This window comes from Phyllostomus discolor, chromosome 2 (assembly GCF_004126475.2).
Source record: "Phyllostomus discolor isolate MPI-MPIP mPhyDis1 chromosome 2, mPhyDis1.pri.v3, whole genome shotgun sequence".
Classification (NCBI taxonomy): Eukaryota; Metazoa; Chordata; class Mammalia; order Chiroptera; family Phyllostomidae; genus Phyllostomus; species Phyllostomus discolor.
The window spans coordinates 116110085-116137214 of record NC_040904.2 but is presented as its reverse complement, the minus strand read 5'-3'; the positions used below and the strand labels follow the sequence as shown (position 1 = coordinate 116137214).

At 35.3% G+C, this 27130-nt stretch overlaps 1 protein-coding gene across 3 annotated transcripts in view; it reads left to right on the top strand.

The window, feature by feature from the left end:
- ZMYM2 (zinc finger MYM-type containing 2) overlaps positions 1–27130 on the top strand; it is a 131082-nt gene that overhangs the window by 63550 nt on the left and 40402 nt on the right. For all 3 annotated transcript variants that reach the window (XM_028532748.2, XM_036018390.1, XM_028532749.2), the window contains 6 exons: positions 9095–9166; positions 16255–16405; positions 16865–16980; positions 19702–19818; positions 22129–22279; positions 25458–25630. In XM_028532748.2, coding sequence (XP_028388549.1) covers positions 9095–9166; positions 16255–16405; positions 16865–16980; positions 19702–19818; positions 22129–22279; positions 25458–25630 — 780 coding nt within the window. The remainder of the gene's footprint in view (positions 1–9094; positions 9167–16254; positions 16406–16864; positions 16981–19701; positions 19819–22128; positions 22280–25457; positions 25631–27130) is intronic.

The window sequence follows — 27130 nt, the reverse complement described above, 5'->3', positions numbered from 1 at the left end:
GTTATGGTGTATAATAGTTCTAATATGCTGCTTAATCAGTAATATTTTATTCTGGATTTTTGTGTGTATATTCACAGGGGACACTGATTTGTAATTTTCTTTGTTGTGTTGTCTTAGTCTGTCTTTGGAATCATGATAATGCTGGCCTAATAGAATAGGGATGGCAAAATGTTTCATTGTATTCTGATTTTTGGAAGAGTTTGAGAAGAATTTGTATTAGTTCTTTCAATGTTTCAGAATTCACCAGTGAAGCCATTTGGTTCTGAGCTTTTCTTTATTGCAAGGTTTGTGATGGCTGATTTAACCTCTGCTTCTCAAAGGCCAGTTGATATTTTCTGTTTCTTTTTGAATTGGCTTTAGTGGTTTGTGTGTTTTAAGGAATTTGTCCATTTCTTTTATGTTATCCAAGTTGTTGGTACATAATTCTCCATAGTATTTAATCAGTTCTTTTGCGGAGGGGCGGGTGGATAATGTGTAGTATTGTCCCTTCTTTTGTTTCTCTGTTCTTTGCATCTTTTGTTTTTCTTAGTTTAACTAAGAGATTTGTCAACTTTTTTCAAATGATCAACTTCTGGTTTCATTGATTCTATTTTTCTATTCTCTATCTCCACTTTAATCTTTTTAAAATTATATTTTATTGATTATATAATTACCCATCCTGATTTTTCCCTCTTCGCCCCCATCCACCCAGCACTCCCACTCCCTCACACAATCCCCCCACCATTGTTCATGTCCATTGGTCAGGCATATAGGTTCTTTGCCTACTTCATTTCCTATACTGTACTTTACATCCCCATGGCTATTCTGTAACTGTGTATTTGTACTCCCTTAATCTCCTCACTTCTTGGCCCTCTCTCCCACACTCCTGTCCCATCTGGAAACCATCAAAACACTCTCCAGATCCATGATTCTGTCTTTGTTCTTGTTTGCTTGGTTTGTTTTTTAGAATCAGTTTTTGGTAGATACGCATTTGCCATTTTATTGTTCATACTTTAGATCTTCTTTTTCTTAAATAAGGAAGGCCCTTTATAATAATGATTTTGTGATGATGGACTCATTTAGTTTTTTCTTGTCAGGGGAGCTCTTTAACTGCCCTTCAATTCTAAATGATAGCTTTGCTGGGTACAGCAACCTTGGCTGTAGGTGCCTGCTTTTCATGACTTTGAATATTTCTTGCCAGTTCCTTCTAGCCTGTAAAGTTTCTTTTGAGAAATGAGCTGATAGTCTTATGAAAACTACCCTGTAGGTAGCTGACTTACTTTCTCTTGCTGCTTTTAAATTCTCTTTTTATCTTTAAACTATGGCATTTTAATTATGATGAATCTTGGCGTGGGCCTCTTTGCATCCATCTTGTTTGGGACTCTGTGCTTCCTGGTCTTGCATGTCTATTTCCTTTGCCAAATTAGAAAAGTTTTCTTTCATTATTTGTTAAAATAGATTTCTAATTTCTTGCTCTTTCTCTACTCCTTCTGGCACCCCTATGATGCAAGTGTTGGAATGCTTGAAGTTGTCCCAGGGGCTGTGACACTCTCCTTTTTTGGGGGGGGATTCTTTTTTCTTCTTGTTGTTCCAGTTGGTTGTTTTTTAGTTCCTTACGCTCCACACTTGATTTGATTCTTGGCTTCCCCCCACTCTATTGTTGTTTCTCTGTAAATGGTTCTTTATTTTAATTAGTGTATCCTTTGTTTCTGACTGGATCTTTTTTATGCTGTTGAAGTCCTCACTAAATTCCTGGAGCAACCTTATAACCATTGTTTTGTACTCTGCACCTAATAGATTTCTTATCTCCATTTTGTTTAGCTCTTTTTCTAGAGTTTTGATCTGTTCTTTCATTTGGGCCATGTTTTTTTGTCTACTCATTTGGCAGCCTCCCTGTGTTTGTTTCTGTATATTAAGTAGAGCTACTTTGACTCCGGGTGTTGGTAGTATGGGCTAATGTAGTGGGTGTCCTGTATGGTCCAGTGGCACAGCCTCCCCTATCACCTAAGCTGGGTACCCTTTGTGTGGGCTAAGTATACCCTCCTGTTGTAGTGTAGCTTTGATTGCTGTTGGCAGATCAATGGGAGAGATTTACTCAGACCAGTCAGCTGCAAGGATTGGCTGTAATCACTTACCACCAACCTCTGCCCTCCATGGAGGATCATCTGTGTAGCATCATGGTGGTGGTGCTCCCAACATGGTCTGTAGCTGTCCACAGCATGCGCTGGCTCTGGGGTTTCCTGGGTGGTGCAGGCAAAGGTCAGCCCTGACCTTTGCTTTGCCTGGGGCCACCCTGTCTGAGCTATAAAGCAATCTGAGATGACTGCTACTTATGCTGGGCTTGGAGATTAGCAGGTGAAGCCAAGTTGAGAATCTAGGCTGCCTGCCACTAGTGCCAGGCCTGGGGCTTCCTGAAGTCAGCAGTTGCTTGCTCTAGAGGATTTAGGATGTTGTGAAGCTTGAGCCAAGACCAGCCATTCATATGGAAAAGCAGTTTGGATTGGCCCGTAAATTGGGTTGGGCATAGCCTCTGGGGATCTCCAAGGTGGGTCAAACAGTGTCAGCCAGGTTGATGGAGTCTCAGATATGGCACTGGACTGCTGGCTCTGTGGCTCTGCCTGCCTTTCTATCTGGGAGAAGGCTGTCCCTGAGCTCTTGCCTTGATGCCAGACACCTTAATGCTACTGGTGCCTTTCAAGGTGCAACTCCTATGCTGGAGCTCAAAGGGAATGAATCTGAGTAGATGGATGAGTCCACGTATGGGTTCTCCAAGAGGAACTGCTTGGGGCTCTAGCAGTCTCCCTCCACCGCCTCAATCTGCTTTGGTTTTTTGCAGCCAGAAGTTGCAGAGCCTTATCTTCCTGGCTGTGGAACCCTGGGTTGGGAAGCCTTGTGTGGGGCTGGGACTCCTCTCTCCTGAGATATCCCTCCTGAACTTCTGTCCACCACAGGTGGGTGAGAGGGACCACCCTGCCCTCCGTCTGTGTCCCTCCCAGCAGTCTGGATGGACTGTGATTTTTCTCAGTTCTGCAGTTGTCAGACTTCTACTCAGCTGCATCTCTAACTGTTCTGAGTGATGTTTACATCTTAGTTGTAATTTTGATGTGGCTGTGTGAAGAGGTGAGCCCTCTCTGCCTATCTCCACTTTAATCTTTATTATTTTTTCCTTCTGGCTTTGGGTTCTGTTTTCTATTTCTTTGAGGTGTACATTAGGTTATTGATTTGATATCTTAACAGTGATAGGTATTTACAATGATAAATTTTGCTTTGATCACTGATTGCTCTGCATCCCATCACTTTTGTTATTTTGTTGTTTGGTGTTCATTTGTCTGCTAAGTATTTTTAGGATTTCTTGTTGAGTTCTTTTTTGAATCAGTGTTTAAGTGTGTGAATTTTAATATCTGTGAATTTTCCAGTTTTCCTTCCGTGATGTATTTCTGGTTTCATTCACATGATTGAAAAAGATACCATGTGTTTTTAATCTTTAATCTTATCACATGAAGAATAGTTTCATGTGAATTTGAGAAGTATATTTATTCTGCTATTGTTAGGTGGAGTTAGCTTTAGTTGTTTTACAGTATTATTCACATCTTGTATTTAATTACCAAAATTCTGTCTGGATGGTCTATCCGTTATTGGAAATGGTATATTCATTGAATTCTCTAACTATAAATCTATACTTGCCTATTTTTCCCTTCAGATTCGTCAGTTTTTGCTTAGTATATTTTGGGACTCTGATATTTGGTGCATATATCTTTATAATTACCATATCTGCTTGATGAATTTACCCTCTTGCCAGTATATATTGTTTTTCTTTGGCTCATCAGGGTTTGATAAAATTTTTAAAAGTTTATTTTGTGTTTTATATTACTATAGCAACAAATACTAGTGAATTTGTATGTGAGATGTGAAGTCTCCTGTAGACTACATATAGTTGGATCATTTTTAATTTCCATTCTACCAATGTCTGCCTTTTGATCAGAAACTTTAATCTCTTTATATTTAGTTATTTCTGACATAGGACTTTTTTTTGCCTTTTTTTCCTGCCTGTATGTCTAATACCTGTTGTGTAATCCATTCCCTCCATTACTGTATTTTGTATGTGTATTTAGTTGATTTTGTTTTGTAGTGAATTGTTTTGGTTCTCTTCTCATTTTCTTTTGTGTATAATTTTTAGATAATTGTCCTTGTGATTACCATGGGGATTACGTTTACATAAATTTATATCTGTCTAATGTGATTTGAAAACAACTTAATTGGCATTTAAAAATTGTTCCTGTATAGCCCCATCCTCCTTTATGGTGTAATAAATTAAATCTTAAACATTATATGCTTAATAACAGATTTATAATTTTTTTGTATATCTGCCTTCAAAATCATGTAGGAAATAAAAAGTATACTTATAAAATACAATAATACTACATTTTGTATCTGTGTATGTAGTTTCTTTACTTTTAAAGATTTTATTTATTTATTTTTAGAGAGAGGGGAAGGGAGGGAGACAGAGGGAAAAACACATCAATGTGTGGTTGCTTCTCCCACATCCCCTACTGGGGACCTGGCCTGCAACCCAGGTCTGTGCCTTGACTGGGAATCGAACTGGCAACCTGTTGCTTCAAAGTCTGGCTCTCAATTCACTGAGCCATACCAGCTGGGGCTGCACATGGAGTTTCTTATACTAAAGATCTTTTTCCTTCATTCTGCTCAAGTTACTGTTATTTCATTATAACTCTTTGACTCTCAAGTGTTTCTTATAGAGTAGGTCTAGTGGTAAGAATTCCATCAGCTTTTACTTGGGTATTTCTTTATTTTTCCTTCATGTTTGGATAATAGTTTTGCTGGAGAGATAATATTCTTTTATGAAAGGTGTTTTCTCTCAGTATTTCATATAATGTCATCATCACTGCCCTTGGGTGTTTCCAGTGTTTCCTGGTGAGAAATTGGTGGGAAATCTTACTGAGGATTCCTGGTACTTCCCGCTTTCAAGATTGTTTTTCTACAGTTTGATTATAATGTATCCTGTTGTGTCTCTCTTTTGAGTTTATCTCAATTGTAAGTTGTGATTCTTAGGTTTGTAGATTTGTATTCATTATCAAATTTGTGAAGTTTTCAGCCATTATTTCTTCAAATAATCTTTCAGTCTTGTTTTGTTTTTCTTCTGGGTCCCTCCTAATACATGTGTTGGTCTACTTGATCTGTCCCACAGTTCCCTTAGACTTTGTTCACTTTTTTTATTTGTCTTTTCAGCCTCTATAATTGTAATTTTGGCCTTAATTACTGGTAGTTATTGGTGAAAGTCCTGGCTCTCAATACTCATCTTGAGGGTGTAGGAGGTAGGGAACTTAACCACTTCCTAATGGTTAGAAATTCAGGCTCCCTACGTGTCTTTTTGTGCTGTTGCCTGGCTGGATGCTGGGTCATTATATTGAAGCCAGGCCGAGGTGCAAGTCTAGGTTTCTACTTGGCCTTTGCTGGTGTGGGTGGAGTTGGCGCCACATTTTTTACCATCTGTGGTATTTGGATGGAGTAAATGGTCTATTGTCTAAAAGTTTTTGTCTTCCTAGGCTATCATTCCAATTGTATTTCTCCATTTCTTTCAGTGGTTTCAAGATTTTTTCCTTTGTCTTTATTTTTTTTACTCAAATTTTAATTCCAATTTTCATTCAGATTTTTAAAGAAATTTGTATTGTGATTTGGTTTATCCTTTCCAGGGTTTGCTCAGACTCGTCTTTCTGTGGGTTATTGTCTTTTGCCTAATTTGGAATATTTTCAGACATTTCTTTGAATTTTTTAAAAGGTTTTATTTATTTATTTTTAGAGAGGGAAGGGGGAGAGAGAGAGAGAGACATCATTGTGTGGTTGCTGGGGGCCGTGGCCTGCAACCCAGGCATGTGCCCTGACTGGGAATCGAACCTGCGATGCTTTGGTTCGCAGCCTGCGCTCAATCCACTGAGCTACGCCAGCCAGGGCCTCTTTGAATGTTTTTTCAGCCCTGTCTTCTTTTTCCTTGAAAGTTACATCTTTCGTTATAGTCCTACTGATCCCTGAGGCTCCATTTAAAAGAACTTTTTCCCCTCCAAATCTGTTTTCTTTTGTTTAGATTGCATAATTTCTGTTTTACCCTCACTGATTATTCCCTCTGTCTTCTCCATTCTGCTATTAGTCTCCTCCATTGGGGGTTTTCTTTTTAGAGGCTTTTGTTATTTTTTTACTAATGCTTAATATTTTTACAACAGTTTTAGTATTACAGAAAAATTGAGCAGATAGTATAGAGTTTTCATGTTATAGTCCTCCTTTCCCCCAGTGTGCCCTTTTATTGATACTTTTAATTAGTCTGCTATATTACCTATAATTAATCAAGTGATAGGAATACTATTAGGTAAAGTTCATAGTTCATTTGAATTTCCTTACTGTTTTCATAGTATGTTTTTTCTTTTCAGGATTCCATGCAGGATACCACATTATATTTAGTAATCAGATCACCTTAGGCTCCTCTTTGTTGTGGCATTTTCTCAGATCCCTTGTTTTTGATGATGTTTAACAGGTTTTTTTTTTTTTTTTTTTTATTTCTCATTCCCCATTTCTATCCTCCCTTTTTTTTCTTTGACCATGGGCAGTTTTTAGGAGTAGGTATATTCTAAGATGCCCCTGTGTTGGAATTTTTCTGATGTTTTTGTCATCATTAGACAGACTGGGGTATGGGTTTTTAGGAGGAAGATTGCAGAGGTATTTACTTGAATACTGTTACCATTTTCATTACATACAAGGGCAAATCTATCAGCATGGTTTATGACCATTGAAGTTGATGTTATCACCTTGCAGACATAGTGTTTATCAGAATTCTACATTGTCAGGCACTTACCCTCCCTCTCTTACTCTCCCTGTTTCCATGTTGTACTCTTTGGAGTGAAATCATGTTCTGTTTTCGTGGGCAATATGTAGATAACTGGGATTTTTCTGCATAGTAAATTGGTCTCCTACATTTATTAATTTATTCAGTCACTTATTACTGTCAGGAGGGACTCATAGGTATTATTAATTTTATGCTTTGGGTTATAATGTAGTACTGCTTTATTTAATTTGTTGCTCATAATTTTCTGACGTTGGCCATTGACAGCACTTTCACTTGCCTCCTGTGTTCTTTTGACATACCTGACCATGATTTAAAAAAAAAAACCAAAACACCTTCTATTATGGTTTTTTTCAGTTATAATTTCCATTTGGTTCTTCTTCTGTCTTCGAATGTTTTTGATAAGAATCTCTCTTCACTGTTATGTGGCTTTTGTTCCTTGTTGAAGCAGTTTTATCATGGCTGCTTGTGTGTCACTTAATTCTAACATCTGTACTTTCAGTGTTAGCATCTGTTGATTGTCTCTTTCCATTTACGTTGTTGTTTTCCTGGATTTTGGTAGGATAAGTGATTTTTTAAAATTGCAGCCCAGACATTTGGTATATTGCGTTACAATACTCTGGATCGTATGTAAACCTCTATGTTAGCTGGTTTTATTTGACACTGCTCTGCTAGGGAAATCTTATTATTTCCAAGTGGAGGTAGAAGTCAGGCTCTCACTTGGCCTCTGTTGACACCTGTGGTGGGGAGGGGCTCCTTATGCTGGGTGGCTATAGGAGTTCCTCTCTTCCCTGGGTTCTGGCTGACTACACAGAGCCTCCACTGACACCACATGAATCCACTTGAGTGCATATAAAACTATTCTTTTTTCTTGCATTAAATAAAATAAAAATTAATGTAAAATATTGTTTCATTTTTCATTTTAAAAATATTTTCATATATTTTATAATTCCTATACTCTGTTAATAATACGTAAGTAAGCAAATGGAAACCCACGCATTTGTTGTTACTGATAAAGCAGCACAATCAGACATGTTTAGAGACCACTGCACAAGACACTCTAGTGATGTCTTTTCCTGGAGCTTGGGAACTAGGGATCTTTTTTTGTCCCTTCCCTCCCCTCTTGATCCTTGTCTCTCACATTGACCTTGGCTGCCATTGTTACCTATGTCCCTGTTGCTTAGTTTCTGGGGTATACCAAATGCTGGTACTTGAGACTGTATAAAATGCTTAACACTTCTCTCAAGTTACTTTCATTTTCTTGCACAGTATCTTGACTTCCATGGAAAGCAGGATGCTTTCTGCAAGGACTGAGGATGTAAATTTGTGCTGGAAACTGTCATATGTTCCTTCAGATAAGTTCCCAAAACAAACCATTTGCAGATGATGAAAATTATAATTGCATAACCTCCATTTTACTTAATTTAAAATGCTTTGATATCATCATAAGTATTAATGGACTTTAATGAGATCTTGTCATCTAAGAGAAATAAGCGATGTTTTGCACAGTCTACTTATAGGCTGGCCAGATTTAAAGCTGTATTTTTAATTCCTTACCCCATTATTATATTGTTTTATAATTTATTTATTTTTAATTAGACCACAAATGCTTTATTAGATGAAATTACTTATACAATTTAAAATACTAAATGCAGCTTAAGAGTTTTTCCATCATTGTGTTATGCTTAAAGTCAAATACAAGGAAATGATGTACTATCAGAGCCTGAAATTAAAATTTTTTCTGGTATGACAAATTACAACAAAAAAGTTCTGTTTAATAAAAATGTGTACCACTATGTAAATAATAAATAGTAATTAGAAATGTAAAAACAAAATGCAGCAATCAGCACCACATAAATACAAACTGAAGAGAACCAAAAATGAAAACAGAATGTAGTGTAAGCCCACAGACCTTCACTATTAGACTAAAACAAGAGGAATTTTCTTTTTTTTTTATTGTTATTCTATTAGAGTTGTCCCAGTTTTTTTCCCCTTTGCCCTCCTCCTCCCAGCCAATCCTGATTTTTTTCTGTAGGATAGTTACGCTTACTTAAAAATTCTTGTCTAAGTTGGGCAGTGGCACTGGAGCTACAACAAATAGGCATTTTTAAAAGTTGGAATGAATTTGTAAGTCACAGAATAGGTAATTAAGAATCAACTTTTACAGCTTGCTTACTGACCTTTCAATGTAGTAGACTTTCTTTATATGTTTTTATAAAGTGTTTGAAATAAATAAATAAATATTTATTTATTTATTTATTTTAGGTAGGTAGCCATCCAAGCTTCCTGAAGGAGGTTCGAGATCACATGCAAGACTCTTTCTTGATGCAGCCTGAAGTAAGTAGGAATGTAGCAGGGGTTAAGGTCTGACAGTTTCATGCACTGCCACTGTTGTTAAGGTGTATCTGAACAGGCCTGTACTTTCTGAGTGCTAGCATGGTTCAGACATATTGGGCTTCAGTACCTGACCACTACAAGGACGCAAATATTTCAGTAAACTATGTCATAGGAGCTTTTTGTTTCTCAGTGCATAGAAAAGTAATGTTTACACTATACTGCATTTGAAATGTGCAATAGCATTATAACATATATACCTTAATTAAAAAATAATTTATCTCTAAAAAGTGCTAATTGTCATCTGAGCCTTCAGTGATCCTTTTGCTGGTGGAGGGTATTCAAAATTTGTAAAAAAAACTCAGTATCTGAGAATCACAATAAAACAAGATATGCTTGTATATTAAAATTTATGCACTTAAAATATATCAGATTGTTTTCTTTACCTCTATGACATACACAGACTTATTTCAAAAATTTTTACATGTATTTTCTTTTGATAAGATTATTTGTTTTTAGGTATTTAGTTGCTATTTTTAGATATATTTTTTCAATGCACAGTACCTTGTCCACGGTAGTTATTTATTTCTAGGATATCAAAGTCCCTCTTTTGTGTGCCTGCTTGAAAAATAAATGTTTTGTTCAAAATCATTTTCAAATCTGTATTCTCATTAATCTGGATGAATAAATTAGCACATGTATAAAATGCATACACTTAAGAAAAACTAGTAAAATATCAAAATAAGGTATTTTATTTTAATATGCTGCTATCTGATTAATCTACAGACCTTATTCACATTTTGTCTATTAACATTCCTTATAGCAAATGGAAGAAAAAATTATACAAAGTAGTCTGAGTTCTATGTAATCCAGGGTGGCAGGCTGTTATTTCATCAAAAAATTTTGTCTATTTTGCACCCACCCCTCTTCTTTTGAAACCTCAATTCCAGGTATATTAGACTTCCTGCTATTGTCCTATAATCACCATGAGTCTATTACTAGTGTTTTTTTAGCTTCTTTTTCGCCTAATTTTAAAGTGTTTCCGTTACTGTATTTTTGATTTTACTAATTTTAATCTGATAAACTTAATCATATCAAATGCAGCTTATTTTTCATCTCTGATCTTGTATTTGTCATTTCTAGAAGTTCTTTCTGGGTCTTTTTAATATCTTCTACTCCTTGCCTCATATTCATGTTTTTCCCTACTGATTTCTTGACTCTAGCAGCGTATTTATCATAACTCTCTTTTAGTATCTTTATATACTGTTTGTGTCCTGTTATTTCTAGATCTGTTTCTACAGCTTAATTTTTAAAATTTCTAAATAACGAATTATTTTGTGTTTTGTGCAATGTTTGAAAGCCATTGTTTCATGCCTTCTGTCTAGTTTCCTAGTAATTAAAGGTGGGAGGTTACATCTAGTATCTGTTACTCCATCATGGCTGAGGGTGGAAGTGCTGCCTGCTTTAAACTGAAACAGTTTCCCAGTCTTTATCTTTTACAACTTGACATTTTTTAATACTGCGGGACATTTGGTAGAGTGCCTCTTAGTGTGGGTTCATCTGATATTTTGTCAGGCATATATTGAAATCATGCATTTTTTGGCATGAATACCTTGTAAATGATACTGTACCCATTTTAGTGCATCACACCGGAGGGCACACAATGTCTGTATGTTGACTTGGTTCACTTAGTTAAGGAGATGTCTATTGAATTTATACAGGGTATGGTTGCTATTCTTTTTTCTGTATTTATTAAATTTTTTGTTGTATATGTTATACTCTAAAGATCCTGTTGCTCAGCAGACTTTTCACCCGCTATTTTTAGCATCCATTGTCAATTAGAAAAATTTGAAAAATAAAAGTAGTGTATGTGTGTTGAAAAAAATTGTAAACTATACAGCAGTGAGGAAAAGTAAAACACAATGGTTTGTCAAATTTTTAGACCCTTTTTTCCCCTGCATGAACATCTTGACAATAAAGAGATATTATTAGGGTTTTATTGAATGAATGATGTATAAGTTTTACTTGAATTTAGTTTTTTAATCTTACTGTAAAAATTAGTGTAATATCATGTTGTGTTGAAGTTTCATCACCAGTCCCTCTAATCAGCATTCTTAACTGTATTTGTGCTTTTGACTCCCTTAGTAATAAGGATAGACCAGTTCTCAGATGGTTATTAAATGCATAAAATAAAGTATTATTACAGCTAGAATATATTAAAGTAGTTATCAAAACATTTCTAAATTTTTTAATTTTTTAAATGTGATGTATACTTTATTAATGCACTAAGTGATAAAATAGTATGGTTGATAACTACAGTGTTTTTTACTTTTTTATCCTCAGCTGAGGACATGCTTATTGATTTTTAGAGGGAAAGGAAAGTAGAGAGAGGTAAAGAAACATCGATCGTTTGACTCTTGCATGCACCCCGACTGGGGACCAAAACTGCAACTTTGGTTTACAGGAAGATGCTCCAACCAACTGAGCCACACTGGTGAGGGCAACTACAGTGTTTTTTGAAGTAATGTCCAACATGACGATAGATTGACCTGTCTGCCAGTAATACAAAAAGCAGAGCATTTTTATTATTGATGAATTCACAGGCTCTAAAACTAATGTGCTTAGTTGCCTCCAATTAGAACGATAGAGAATGCCACATTTCAGGTAGACGTTATTGCACATAAGGATAATACATTTTTTCCATGTAATACTATAGACCCAAATTAATTTGTAGTTGAATTTGGCTAGGAAGTAGGTTATGTGCTGATTTTTATCTTGATGTCCATTTCCTAGATTAGATTTGCAGCAGCAAGTACATGAAACCTTAATCTCTGTTTACCTACACATGTTGTTCACTTACTTTGTCAAAATGTTCTAAATGAAATGTATTACTTAATGTGTAAAAAGAAAAATTAGCGGAAGTTTTAAATCATGTGATGGTTAGTTTTGATATTCATGTGGAATTGGTTAAAATTAAAATATAAAGCATTTTTTCTCAGTGAGTAGCCTGAAGGTGAGCCAATGTGCTATAAACTACCATTATATTTTCCTTTTACCCTACTAGTATCTTGTTTTTGTTGTTTTATCTTAATTTTTCCCCTGAGTTTATAAGTAGGTTTACTTCTCCCCATGCCTGGATGGGGAATATATTAATTATAAATTTGTTCTATTTAATTTTATTCCTTTAAATCACACAGTGCATATTTATAGGGTGCATGAAATGTAAATGTGCTTATTAGTCTAATTTTTTTTCATATAAAGCATGAACATTTATTTCTTTTGTTTTTGCTAATGTCTTTCTGTTAAATGGGTCCTGTGTTTGAAATAGTGGTAGCTATGAAAATAGCTGTGCTGAAACATTTTCAATATTAATGATTCTTTCTTTCTGATAGTACCTTCTCATTCTCTTCAGATAAAAGTATTTGTCAATGTAGGCCAGTTACTTAGCTCCTTGTTTACTTCACCCAATTCAACTGGTCTATTTTTTATTATGTTATGTCTTGAAACTTACTAATTATAACCATTCTGCCAATAAAATCATTGTCAAGTTGAAGGACATTTCTAGTAAGTTAAAAGAACTAATCCAAGATTAGATTAGATGGTGAGATTTCATTTATTGAATTATTAGTAAAAGAATTCTTTGTAGGTGCAATTACCTGGAAGTCTTATGTGCATATCTACTGGGAATGATCCTGCAATACAGTGATAGGCGTTCTGATGTTTCTAGTATTCCTAATTTGTACTGTGGTATCAGATTGTAACATTCTTTCATTTTCCATTGTTTTATTGATTTGTATTCCCCAGTATAACAATTTAAATTATTATGTAGACCTCAGGAAAATATGTTGCCATTCCAAACACTGGGGAAGTCATAATTAGATTAATAGGTTTATTATGGCTGTTACTTCTTTTTTGTTACTGTTTTTTTGCTGTTGATAATTATTTCTTTTTGGAGCTTCTCAGATTGAAGAATGAGTGGGTTTCCACTTCGAGAGTAAAATTTAGGGCTTCCTATAAGAAGCGATAGTTAAGTAAATGGAAAATAGGCAGCATGGGTTATACTTTATGATACCAGAATGAATGTAATGAACCATTCTGCACATAATTGTTTTGTGCTGAGGAAGTCATTCTTTTTTTCTTTTCTTTTTTGATACTGAGGTTAGGTACTTGTTTTTGGTTATTGTTTTAACCTATAATTTATTACCTTTATTTTCTAAAATTCATTGGTGCTTGTGAAATTTATCCAGAAAACTTACCTACTTTGTGTTATTTTTGGCCTGATGGTCATCTTCTCTGTTACTCACCCATCCATGGAACATTTGAGGTCTTATATAATCGTATTGTACTAGATGCTGTTGAGTATGCAGATGAGCGGGTCTGTAAATACTCAGAAGAGATCAGAGTTGCTCTAAAAAGCTTTTGTTCCTCATGTTTGATATCTGATTGTGACTATCAAGTAAATATTTTAATACAAATGCACCAGTTCATGCAAATTCTATTTTTTTAAGACTATATCTCAGTGACACTGCTTTTATCCAGCATTTTTCAAAGTGTACCTCCTATATCTTACCATCATATATTCTGTCTCATTTCTCTCCATTATATCAGTATTGGGAAATAGTCATCCTTAGCAGAAAGATTGACTTGATTATTATCTGTTGACTAATTGTTAACAGTGGTTAATAGCCAAAAATCAGGTTCTAAATGTAGTAGATGGGTAGTAGGTAGTAAATCAGTTCTTTTAAGATTTTATTTTTATTTTTTAAAATATATTTTATCAGTTATGCTATTACAATTGTCCATGTTTTTCCTCCCCATGTCTCACCTCGGCCCTGCACTGCCCCTCCCGTCAGCATTGCCCCTTCTTAGTTCAGGTCCATGGGTTATACATACAAGTTCTTTGGCTTCTCCATTTCCCCTATTATTGTTAACCTCCTCGTGTCTATTTTGTATCTAACATTTATGCTTCTTATTCTGTGTAGTCACTTATCCCCTGCTGACAACTCTCTATGTGATTTTCATTTCTGTGAATCTGTTACTGTTCTAGCTATTTGCCAAGCTTGTGTTTGTTTTGTTTTTCTAGGTTCAGTTGTTGATAGTTGTGAGTTTTTTGTCATTTTACTGTTCATATTTTTGATTGTCTTCTTTTTCTTAGATAAGTCCCGTTAACATTTCATGTAATAAGGGCTTGGTGATGAACTCCTTTAACTTGATCTTATCTGGGAAGCAGTTTACCCTCCCATTCTAAATGATAGCTTTGCTGGATAGAATAATCTTGGATGGAGGTCCTTGTCTGTCATGACTTCAAATACTTCCCTCCAGCCCCTTCTTGCCTGTAAGGTTTCTTTTGAGAAATCAGCTGACAGTCTGATAGGCACTCCTTTGTAGGTAACTCTCTCCTTATCTCTTGCTGCTTCTAGGATTCTCTCCTTCATTCTAATCTTGGGTAATGTAATTCTGATGTGCCTTGGTGTGTGTTTTCTTGGGTCTAACTTCTTTGGGACTCTCTGAGCTTCCTGGAAGTGTTTCTTTTGCCAGATAAGGGAACTTCTCCTTTATTATTTTTTCAAATAAGTTTTCAATATCTTGCTCTTCCTCCTCTCCTTCTGGCATTCTTATGATTTGGATGTTGGAACGTGTAAAATTGTCCCAGAGGTTCCTAAGCCTCTCCCCATTTTTTTGAATTCTTGTTTCTTCATTCTGTTCTGGTTGAATGTTTATTTCTTCCTTCAGCTCCACATCATTGATTTGAGTCTCAGTTTCCTTCTCATCACTGTTGGTTCCCTGTACATTTTTCTTTATTTCACTTTGCATAGCTTTCACTTTTTTCTTTATTTTGTAAGCATACTCAACCAATTCTGTGAGCATCCTGATTACTAGTGTTTTGAACTCTTCATCTGATAGGTTGGCTGTCTCTTCATCTCTTATTTGTAGTTTTGGACCTTTGATCTGTTCTTTCATTTGGGCCATATCTTTTTGTCTTGGCAGGCCTGTAACATTATAAGGGGTGGAGCCTTAGGTATTCTCTAGGGCAGGGCAACCCACATCTACCTTGTGGCAGGGGGAGGGGTCCAAGAGGGAACAATGCCGCTTGCTCGCTCTTGGCTGTCGTTCAGTCACTTCCCCTGCCACCCACAAGCAAATTGGGCCCTTCTGGTGCTGATTCCTGGGTGGGTGGTTTTGTGTACAATCTAGGACTCTGTGGGTTTCTCCAGTGAGCTCTCCTGTGTGGTTAGGAGTTTCCCCCACTGCCACAACCCCCACAAATATTTTCAGGCAGAGATTTTGAGGCTTTATTTTTCCGTACTGGAGCAAACCAGGGTACTGGAACCCTGGTTTGCGTGGTTTGTCTCACTCTCCAGTTGTTCCTCCTGGTTTATCTGCACACAAATGTCAGATTGCCCACTCTGCCAGCCTCTCCTTGCCTGCACCAGTTCTCCAGCTACCTACCCACCTTAGTGGAACTCCTCTCCACCCTTCTAGTCCCAATGAATGTTTCTTCTTTAAATCCTTGGTCGTCAGACTTCCATAAAGTTCAATTTTCTGGCACTCTGATTGTTTTTAGTTTTCAAATTTATTGTTGTCCTTTTAATTGTGGGAGGAGGCAAAGTGTATCTGCCAACATCCCCATCTTGGCTGGAAGTCTTAAATCAGTTTTAAGAAACATTCCAAGAGTGCTTGGACAACAGCAGTTCAATAGAATAAGTATTAGTCTTCAGATTTATTTCTCTGAAGGACCATATTCATTTTGTTATTAAGGCTTACATTTTAAGGTCTATTTAATTTCTTCTGTGAAATGACAAAGAAGTGTGTCATTATCATAATAAAAAATCTCTGTGCCTTGCTTTGATTTTCAGTTGTATGTTATATGTGGGGATTCTGTTAAATTAATAAAGAAAACACTGTTTTTAAAGGAAACTTGGCTCAGATCATTACTTTTGATTTAATCTGATTTAGCTGCATTGTATTTCAGACCCACTAACCCTGATTAGAGATTGTTTTGCAGAGAGAAAGGGTGTAATGAAAAATACAGTAATTTTTAAAAATTAAATGTGGTTTTCTTAATTATCTTTTCATGTTTAAAATTTTAGAAATATGGAAAACTGACCACTTGTACTGGTTGCCGAACACAGTGCAGGTTCTTTGACATGACTCAGTGTATAGGTCCTAATGGATACATGGAGCCATACTGTTCCACTGCTTGCATGAACAGTCACAAGACAAAATATGCAAAATCACAAAGTAAGTTTCTGTAATTTTGGAATTTAAAAACATAAATAACATGCTTAATATTCTAACTACTTTCTCTCCTTAAACTTTATGCTTTTTTAAGAACTACATAAACTTTATTTTTATTATAACCAAAGTGTATTATTGAAAACTTTTTAAACTTTGATAATTCCAATTTTCATTGAATTTTTCAGTTATTCTTGAAGTTCTGTCCGTGTCTGTTCTTAGCTGAAACTGTTTCTCCATCCAAACATTATCTCAGACTCAGACTTTTCCCATGTGTCTGTGTGTGTTCGGAGACATAGTAGACTTCTTTATGATGGTATTTTTTTAACATATAAATAATCTTGGAAATTAAAGGATAGTTTATAGAAGTTTCCATTAAGAAATTATTTTGAGGTCAATTTAGATTTTTTTAAAAAACCTTTATTACTTTATAAAGTAATCAGATATATACCTTTTCTCTCCTAGGTTTGGGAATTATTTGCCATTTTTGTAAGCGAAACTCTTTACCTCAATATCAAGCCACAATGCCTGATGGAAAACTGTATAACTTTTGCAATTCCAGTTGTGTGGCTAAATTTCAGGTTTGATAGTTATTTTGCATATCTCATACCCCAATAAAGTAGACATAGAAAATGAACAGTGTAATATGCTTACTTAATGTGTTAATTTGTCCAGTTTTTTGAGGGTCACATTGGGGGATGGAAATTCTAGAGTCACTAGTAGACATGGCTGCCTCCAGCTCTCTACTTACATGATCTGATTGAGTTTTTAATTGTATTTATGACATAGACTTTGAAGGAAAATAAATAAAATTGAGCTCAATGCCTGATGTATTTTCTTAGTAGATGGTTTGAATAACATCATATGACTTTTATTGGGGGATTCCATTTTATGAAGGATGTAGGTATATTTAACCTGGAATTGATGAGCATAAATGTTTTCTTCATACGTTAGAAATATTTCTGGTAGAAAGGGGATTGGGTTTGTTATAGTATGCCCTAAATTAATACAAGATAAGTTTCTGGAAGTCATTTTTCATTTTGGTAAATGAAAACTTTTTATTTTGGTAAATTACATAGTTCTTCAAAGTTGGCGAAGACAGTATTACTGGAAGTGTTCAAACTTAAACCCCTTGACCACTAGGAAGGGTAGTTTAAAGAGGATTTAGTGTTAGTTAAGTGGGGTGAGTAGGTTTACTACCTGCTCTGTGAAAAATTCGGGGTATTAGACATAATTTCACACCAGTGCACAGAGTCATGAGTCATTCGCTCTGACCTGTTCTGTGTTGCAGGCAATGTGCTCTCTGTTAATTTAGTTAAAATGAAAACTCTGTCTCTTATGTATGTTACAGTAGTTAACAGTTATCATTTAAGTTGAGGTGGGTTTCAATTCAGCCTGGTGAATGTTTTTGTTAGTAGTTTATATGCTCATCTGAGGTAAGGTGATTACCCATATTCAAGATTCAAGTTTTATTTTGCAAGTTGGGATTATGGCCATTGATAACACCCTTAGAGTGGTAATACTGGTACTGACTTGTTAACTTTTCATAAAGTAGAAATTAAGGAATAAGGAGTAATTAGATGAATAAAGGACAGTGTCTTTGGCATTCTGTTTGTCACATTATAACTTTATTCCTTTTGATGTTGTTAGGTAAACTGAAATGTTAATTGAAAATGTTTTAACTGCTCTTTTTCTTTTAATTGAAACTTGTATTGCCCATGATTTGATGAGGCTGCTTGTATAACAATATATTGTATATTTAAACACTGAGTTTAGACTCTGCCTTCTGAGGGATGCATGCAAGTAAGTCTGTAGGCAGCCTTTTCACTTTGTGACTCCATATAAAAGTAATACAAGGTTGACAAATAGAAAAACATCATTTCCCCTTTCTCTTTATCTTAAAGCCAGCCATAAATTTTGAATTCTATATCTTCATAAGATGATTTTTTATACAAAATAAGATAATAGGATGGTATTTCATTTGTTAAAAAATAATAAATTTTAATGGACTTGAAGGTATTTTGAAAACAATAAGGGAAAAGTGGTTTTTATTTGAAAATTTTATTCACCTGATAGTTACTGTCTTAAATCTGCATGCTTTATTTTTTCACAAATTTTAATTGTGTTGAATAATGCATAAGCTTAAAAAATTTTTTTTTAATCCTGATCTAAGGACATGTTTATTGATTTTATAGAGAGGGGAAGGGGTGGGGAGAGATAGACAGACATCGATATGGAGAAAATCAATTGGTTGCCTCCCATAAAGCACCCTGACTGAGAATTGAACCTACAACATGTTGGTGTATAGGATGACTCTCCAACCAACCTGGCCAGGGCACAGTGAAATTTAAAAAATTTAGATAAAGGTTGTTTTCTGTTCACATTGGAAAAAAAAATTATGAACTATTTCATACATTGAGAAGATTATGTAATATGGATTAAAGAATGAATATTAAGTATCAGTGTATCTAAGTTTACCCACTTAGATTAGATTAAAAGTTGTTTTTCTTTTTTGTTTAAAAGTTTTAAAGCCCATGTATGCTTATAACTTTTTCTGTGCTGTAAATGGGTGTAACTTGAGGTATAATAAAATCAAAATAAAAAATTCCTACTATTAGTACCAGTCTATAAATCTCTCCCCCTCAATTTTGTATAAGAAATGATCACCTTTAAAAAGTAACATGGGCTGTTTTCATTGATGGACTTGGAATGACAAGGATAGCAACAGTGCAAGAGGGACAGATCAGCAGTCAGTCAGCTATTAGAGAGCAGCGGGCTAGGGTTTAAATTTAAAAGAATAATAGTTTATTTATTGATTTTAGAGAGAGGGAGGGAGTGAGAGAGAAAGAAACATCAGTTTTGTTGTTCCACTTACTTATGCATTCATTGGTTGATTCTTGTATGTACCCTAATTTGGGATTGCACCTGGTATATTGGGACAACACTAACCAACCGAGATTACCAGCTAGCACCTAGAGTTTAAATTTTTATTTACTAGTTCAGAACTTGGTTAAACAACATCACTATTATTTGCTTACGATTTCTTAATGAGAAAAAAGAAATCATGATTGGTATGATTGCTTTTTGTATTTTTAAAATTAGTAATTCTGGTGATAAATGAATTTTAATCTCAGAGGACGTATGTAGAATAATGTACTTTTTTTAAAGACAAAATTGAGAAATGTAATTTTGTGTGTTGAAATACTTAAAATACACACTATTTTCTACATATTTGACAGTTGTTACAAAAATTCTAAAGTCTGCATCAGACTCAGTGTGTTTTGTTCTTTGTTTTGTTTAAGGCTCTAAGTATGCAGTCATCTCCGAATGGCCAGTTTGTAGCTCCAAGTGATATTCAGTTGAAATGCAACTATTGCAAAAATTCCTTTTGTTCAAAGCCAGAAATCCTGGAATGGGAGGCAAGTCATATTTTGTTATGTTTATTATCTACTGCTAAAGAAAGTCTAGTAAAATAACTTTGGCTTTTCCATTTGAGAATCTGTTCTAGGTGGAGAAGGATAACTTTTTCATATTATGTGTACCATTAAGAAAGAAAGGATGCTGTCATTAAATATGATGCATCATCATATTTGAATTATTTATGTGGGAGTGGCACCAACAAAGGATCTTTTTTTAAATGTAAACCAAATTATTGAAGTCATACTCACTATATATTATATTCATAGTAGCATATGGAATGTCACTTTGTTTAGCTATGTTTCTGGAGTATCTGTACTGTATTTTCACCATCTCTTCTCTCTACCTGTCCTTGTAAATATTTTCTGTGAACTCTTAGTATCTTGTATTGTCTGCTACCTAAAGAATAGAATTTGGTAGTCATTTACTATGTTGTCATTTAACAGTTTATAATTTTGTTTTAATAAAAGGATCCTAATATAAATTTATTTTCCCTTCTCATCACTCTTGTGTTCACCATTTTATTAATTGGTCATATCTTTTTGCCATTAGCAAAAAGTGTGATCATTAATTTTTCTTCCCATAAAGGGACAGTAATAGTGGCTGGATGGACAAGATGGTCCTGGCTGAACATTGCTTTCTTTTTTACTTTTAAAAATTTTTAAAGGTTTTTATTTATTTATTGTTAGAGAAAGGGTAAGAGGAGGGGAACAGAGGGAGAGAAACATCGATGAGCTAGAGAAACATTGATTGGTTGCCTTTCTCACCTCCTTCACCCTGAATTGGGGACCTGTCCTGCAGGCAACCCAGGCCCTGACCTGGAATGAAACTGGCGGTAACATCCAACCCACTGAGCCACACCAGTCAGGGCTGAACATTGCTTTTTTTGGGCATTCATCTTTGGCCATTCTTTCTTTTACCTGTTTTGAGGGCATGTAGTATGTAAAATGGTGTATGAAGTGTAGTACTGACAATAGATGGCTCCTGAGCCAAAACTTAGTGGCTGTTGGCAAATTTTAGGTAAAAGGTGGTGCCCATAACCAGACTACACAATTTTTAGAGTACTTTGGAAAGCTGAAATTTCATTATCTTAACACTTTAGTTCTTAGCAAATGTTCTGGTTTGTTAATTTCATTGGTATAGTCTCAACAACATTTTAACTAGTCATTCTTTGAGACTGTTGATGGCACCCAGTGTTGATTTTTAGTGACTAAAACCCTCCTTACATCCTAGCCAGAAGAATGTTGAAGGTCCATTAAGAAAGGATAAAGGAATGGTGGGGAAAGAGGAAAAGGGCCCATGTGCAAGCATGTAGAATAGTATCATACGGGAGACGAAGGTCCTGCATAAACTGAGTCTTGATAATAGAAGAAAATGAGGTCCTTCCTACCCTCTCCATGTCAGCACCAAGCTGCTTTTGCAGTCATATTGCTGCGTTACTTCATTTATGTGGCGGGCAAGTATTGGAAGCTGTTAGGAAACTCCATCAAATTGAATAAATGCTGTGCCTGCCCCCCAGGTGATTAAGAACTTGGGGCCTCTTCCTTCTGAGGTTCTTTTCCTTTATACTTACATGTCCTTGATGGGACATCTTTACACTGATGATTGCCTTACTAACTTGAGGTACTTCCTAGGCTCTTTCACTTTTTCTTTTCTGGGTCATCAGGTATCTTTGCTAATGTTAGATGGTTTAGACCTTGTCTGTGTCCTCCATAATAGCATGGGAAACACTGCTGCCTGGGAGGTTTTAACTTGTTCCTCTTCAGCTGCATATTTGAAAAGTATCTCTGGCTATTATGGGTTTGGGGCCAGGAGAAATAACTAATTACTAACTTTGCTCTATTCAAGGGAGCCCCCTCAGTCTCAAAGTTTAGCAGCACATTGTGTGATAGCCCCAAGTAGAATATCTTAGCCACAATATGTCTGCTACTGTTAAGCTGTGACAGGAATGAGATTGAGCCTTGACTATACTTAGTAATTTTTATCTTTTTGTAGCTTACCCATGTTGTATCTTCCATTGTTTTCTTCCCATTTCTACAGTTCTGTTAGCAACACCAGATTGCTCTCTTGCTTTGGTGATGCTTTACTCTTTCACTATAATTTTTGGGTAGTCAATGGTATTACATTTTGTGGAGCTCGGTGAATTAGTTAAACTAGGTGTCTGTGGTCTATCAGAAATGTATTCCCAAGGAAGATAATATTAAGTAGGTACATGATTTAACTTAGTTTCTGTAAATGTGGCTTATTTATTTCTTAAACTTGTTCTCGAGATGGTTGTCTTCTGCTTACCAAGGTTCCCATTGTGCATTTAGAATAAAGTGCATCAATTCTGCAGCAGAACCTGCTCAGACGACTATAAGAAGCTGCATTGCATAGTTACATATTGCGAGTACTGTCAAGAGGAGAAGACTCTTCATGAAACAGTAAATTTCTCTGGCGTTAAGAGACCCTTCTGTAGTGAAGGCAAGTGTACATACAGTGTTGTTCATAACTTATTAATATTTAATACTAATTTTTTGCCAAAATATTTTCAAACTATATAACTACATATGTGCAGAGGAGCTATACAATGTTAGTGTAGCTGAACATGAAAAATTGAGTTTGCTTTCTGTTGACTTGTTTTATTACATATATTTAATAGACCTTTGAATCTTAGGTGTTATATCTGTAAAAGGTTAGTAATCTGTTTTCCATTTCAGGGAAGTTTGAGATAAAAAACCCACTATTCTACCATGTCATTTCTAAACATGTGAATTGGTGACCTAAAAGTTGACTTTCCAAGCAGACTAGAATTCTTTTCTATTGGATCTATTTTTCTGTTCAGTGAACTGCCTAGTCTTCAGAGGTTTTCAATAGACCAGAAAGAAAATTACCTGTGGCATGTGGCATTCCTATAATAGGGAGAAATACTCAGGTTTTCAATTTGGGATGCCAGAGAAACACTGACTTTTGTTAGAGTGCATTCTGGAATTCTCTTTCTTCTCATTTACACTTTTGCTCTGGGGCCCGGCAGCAGATTATAGGAATGGACTCTAGTCCTCATTCTAATTGTCCAGAGATAGGAACCAGGATTGTCACTATAGGTTTTGGGCTCTTGTGGTTATTATTTTTTCCCCAAATGTCATATTCTTGCTTGATGTTGGCTTTCACTTTCTACTCTGTCTTTGGCCCCAAACACTGATCTCCCAGCTTTACTGTCTGCTATCCTCATCTATTATTTTTCCATTGGTTTTTTTCCCCTGAGTCCACTTTTTCCGTGGATTTCTTTTGCTAGTTAGGGGCATGGAAAAGGTGGGTTTTTTTTTTTTGGCTGGGAACTACCATCTTCCAGTAATTTGTCAAAATGACTAACACAAAGGGAAAGTTGAGAGGCACACACTTTGTATTTTTTAGGCGTTTTAGAAAACATGGAGTTGTTCCTTTGGCCACATACACACAAATTTATAAGAAAGGTGATATTGTAGACCTCAAGGGAATGGGCACTATTCAAAAATGAATGCCCCACAAATGTTACTATGGCAAAACTGGAAGTCTATGGGATGTTCAACATTTTGGTGTCTCTGGGCCACACTGGAAGAAGAAGAGTTGTCTTGGACCACACATCAGTTATACCAACACTAACAAAAACTGATGAGCAAAAACAAAAAAAAGGTTTAAAGTAGATTTACAATTTTGTGTTGGGCTACATGCATCCCACAGGCTGTGGTTTGGACACCCCTGGACAGTGTCACCTGGTATACAGTGGGCATTGTTGTAAACAAAGAAGTGAAGGGCAAGATTCTTGCCAAGAGAATTTAATGTATGTATTGGGTATATTAAGCACTTTAAGAGCTGAGATAGCTTTCTAAAATATGTGAAGGAAAATGATCAAAAAAACAAGGAAGTCAAAGAGGAGGAAGGTATCTGGGTTCGCCTGAAGCACCAGCCTGCTCCACCCAGAGAAACACATTTTGTGAGAACTGATGGGAAAGAGCCTGAGCTGTTGGAACCCATTCCCTATGAATTCATGGCACGATAAGTGTGAAAAAATACAAGAACTCTGTACTTTGGGGGAGAAAATGTTAGGAAACCCTAAATGCCAGTAGAGAATGACAGCGATACTAAAAGATTATCAGCTCTTTCAACATTATATGAGTATATTTTACATAGAAGTTTGTGTATGTAAGAAGATACTGCTTATAAAACAAAGCATTCAGTTTTATAGGTTTAATTGGTACATTTCACCTGGTATGAAAGGGTACCATGTTTACTGTTAAGATCACAGTTATAATGAAAAGTGACATAGTGTTTCATTGAAAAGGTTGATTCTTAATTAACTCTTTTTACACCTGAATTTTTGTTCCCTGACATTCTTAGTGATTCCTTAATATGAGTGCATTGATGTGTCAATGGCTAACATACATATCAGTGATCTTGTACCATTTGGATTATGTGGATTTTACTAAAATGAACAGACAAGTACCAGCAAATAGATAATTGATGTTTATTTTAAGAAAATGATTTTCGTTCAGAGGGACTTATTACCACTTTAGGTGCCAGTAAAAGCCTAAAAAAGGGATCTGTGTCTCCTTTTCTGTTTAATATATTTTGTGCTTTCTCTAACTGTATCTGGTTATCTGCTGGAACCTGTTAGAAATAATAAAACATATACTACTTGGTCCTTCCATTAAAACATATACTACCTGGTCCTTCCATCTAGTTAGCAAGTTAAAGCTAATAAAGGTGAAATAATGTAAATGTTTATAAATATAGTTCAGAGTAACAGAAAAGAAGTCATAGATTAATTGCCAAAATACATTATGTATAAAACAATTGCAGTTTGAGTTCATGATTGGTAAAGGTCATTTAAAAGTAGGTTGATGAGGTCAGAGTTTGTGGAGGAGATGTAACTTGAGCTTTGTTGTTAAAGGATGGCAGGATTTCAGTAGATAAGGAGCAGGAAGTCAGTTTTAAGAGGCACAGCATGAGTAAAGTATGGAAGGTTATTTAATCCTCATAGAGATAATATAGGGAGTAAATAAAATAGATACCTAAAAAAATTAAGGTGATGCGCCTACATAGTAGGTAAAAAAATATTCTCCTGAAGGAATAGAACGACAAAATGTTTTCTGTCTACACGTGAATAAACCAGTTTTACTTGCCTGAAGGTCCATGTAGGGTGGCAGAGACAAATAAGACTAGAAAATCTGTCTAAAATGCGTACTTAGCTGAATTATATCTTTAAGTTTGCTTTTTGAGTGAAAGTGTTAATGTCATAATTCTCATCTTTCACTCTCAAGAATCTACATCATTTCATTTATTAAAATGCTAATTTGTGGTGTGTTTATAATACCTAAGCAAGGTTATATTTAAATAGAGCCAATAAAACAGTGCTGAGACATTATCAGATTTGAGCGTCTTAGAACACTAATTGTTTGAACCTATATGGTATCCAATATAATATTCCATGTCTTGTTCGAATTTTTACAGGTTGGTGTTGATCACAGGAGATTTCATAGTTTTGATCAGGAGAGAAAGAGGACTTTATATGTGAATGTATACAGTTTCTAAAGCTTATGATCTGTTTGCCATAAATTCTCACCCCAAAAGTAGCTTTTGGTGTGTTTTTTTTGTTTCAATATTAAAACCTTTTATTTTTCAGGCTGCAAACTATTATACAAACAGGATTTTGCAAGACGCTTAGGATTGAGATGTGTTACTTGTAACTACTGCTCTCAACTATGTAAGAAGGGAGCAACTAAAGAATTGGATGGTGTTGTGAGAGATTTCTGTAGTGAGGACTGCTGTAAAAAATTTCAGGATTGGTACTACAAGGCAAGTAACTCAAAATCTTTATTAAAATCACTGCTTTAACCAGTCTTTAAAAAAACATTGTAGTTATTGCCATTTTGGTTCTGGTAGCTTACTTATTTTAAAAAAGTACACACTTTGGACTTAGCCCAGATTATACAGTTCATTAAAATTTTTGTCATTTTAGTTTGTTCTTCATAACTTGAAATGATTTTTTTTACCCAAAACTAGGCTATGCCTGTATTTTCAGCAATGTAGCTTAACAAAATGGATTATTTCTCTAAAATTTGTTGCCTTTATTTCACTAAATACAATAGAAACATTTTTGATGACTACTTAATCAGTGTTGAACATTATTAGGTAATTGTTTTGGATACTTAAGGTGTATCATTTTTGCCTTTTTAGTTCTGATCTTTGGAGAGTTTCAAATCGAAAGTGTGCCTATATGAATCAATAGAGACCAAAAAACATTTAATTTGAAACTGTAAATGTGTGTGTGTTTCATTAAAATCTGTATCTTAAAAAGTTAAGACAAATGCCCTTTGGTGCATTACATTGACTTCTTTCTGGATAAGTAAATGAGTGTAAATTGGTGCTTTGGTTAGTCAGGTATCACCCAGGAGCATTGATTTCTTGTCCTTAACATGGAAAGCTATCTCCATGTAAAAATTTTCATTACGGATATAGTTCTGAAGCATGTGAAAACAGATGTCATCCTAACTTCAATATTGCAAAATACTACCAGAGAAACAAACAGTGAAATGGTTAAAGTATGTAGACTATTATTTAGTTCATTTAATGAAAGTGAGTAGTGTTGAAATGACATGAAGACTTGTAAGAATATTTGGTGAAGTTCTTGAATATCTAAAGCTCAAAATATTAACTAACATTTAGAAGATAACTTTCCAATTTGTCAGAGATTGTTAAGGCTAAGAGTTATGGCACACTTCTTTATATATATATATATATATATATATATATATAAAAGATTTTATTTATTTATTTTTTAGAGAGAGGGGAAGGGAAGGAGGAGAGGAGAGAAACATCAATGTGTTGGTTGCCCCTTGCATGCCCCCAGCTGGGGCCTTGGCCTGCAACCGAGGTGTGTGCCCTGACTGGGAATCGAACTGGCAACCCTTCGGTTTGCAGGCCCGCGCTCATTCCACTGAACTACACCAGCCAGGGCCAGTTTTGGTACACTTTTTAAGTTACTTCACTACTTTACTGTTGCTTGTGATTAAAGGTTCAAATTTTAGGACAGGCATAATGACATCCTCTAACATGCATTCCTTTTAGTCTAAATCCATGTCCTGTTCTGTGGTAGACAGTCGCAATTTTGAGAAATCACTCAGAAAATGTTACTTCAATGGCTGAATTTTAAGTGCTCAATTTTAGTAAGTGCTCCATTTTAGTTTAGTGCACACGAGATAGCTTCTTCTCCACTAATTAGGTTTTATTTTTGAAAATTTGTTTTGGATAATCTCAGCCAGTAAAGGTATTTAGTGATTACATATGTGGAAATTC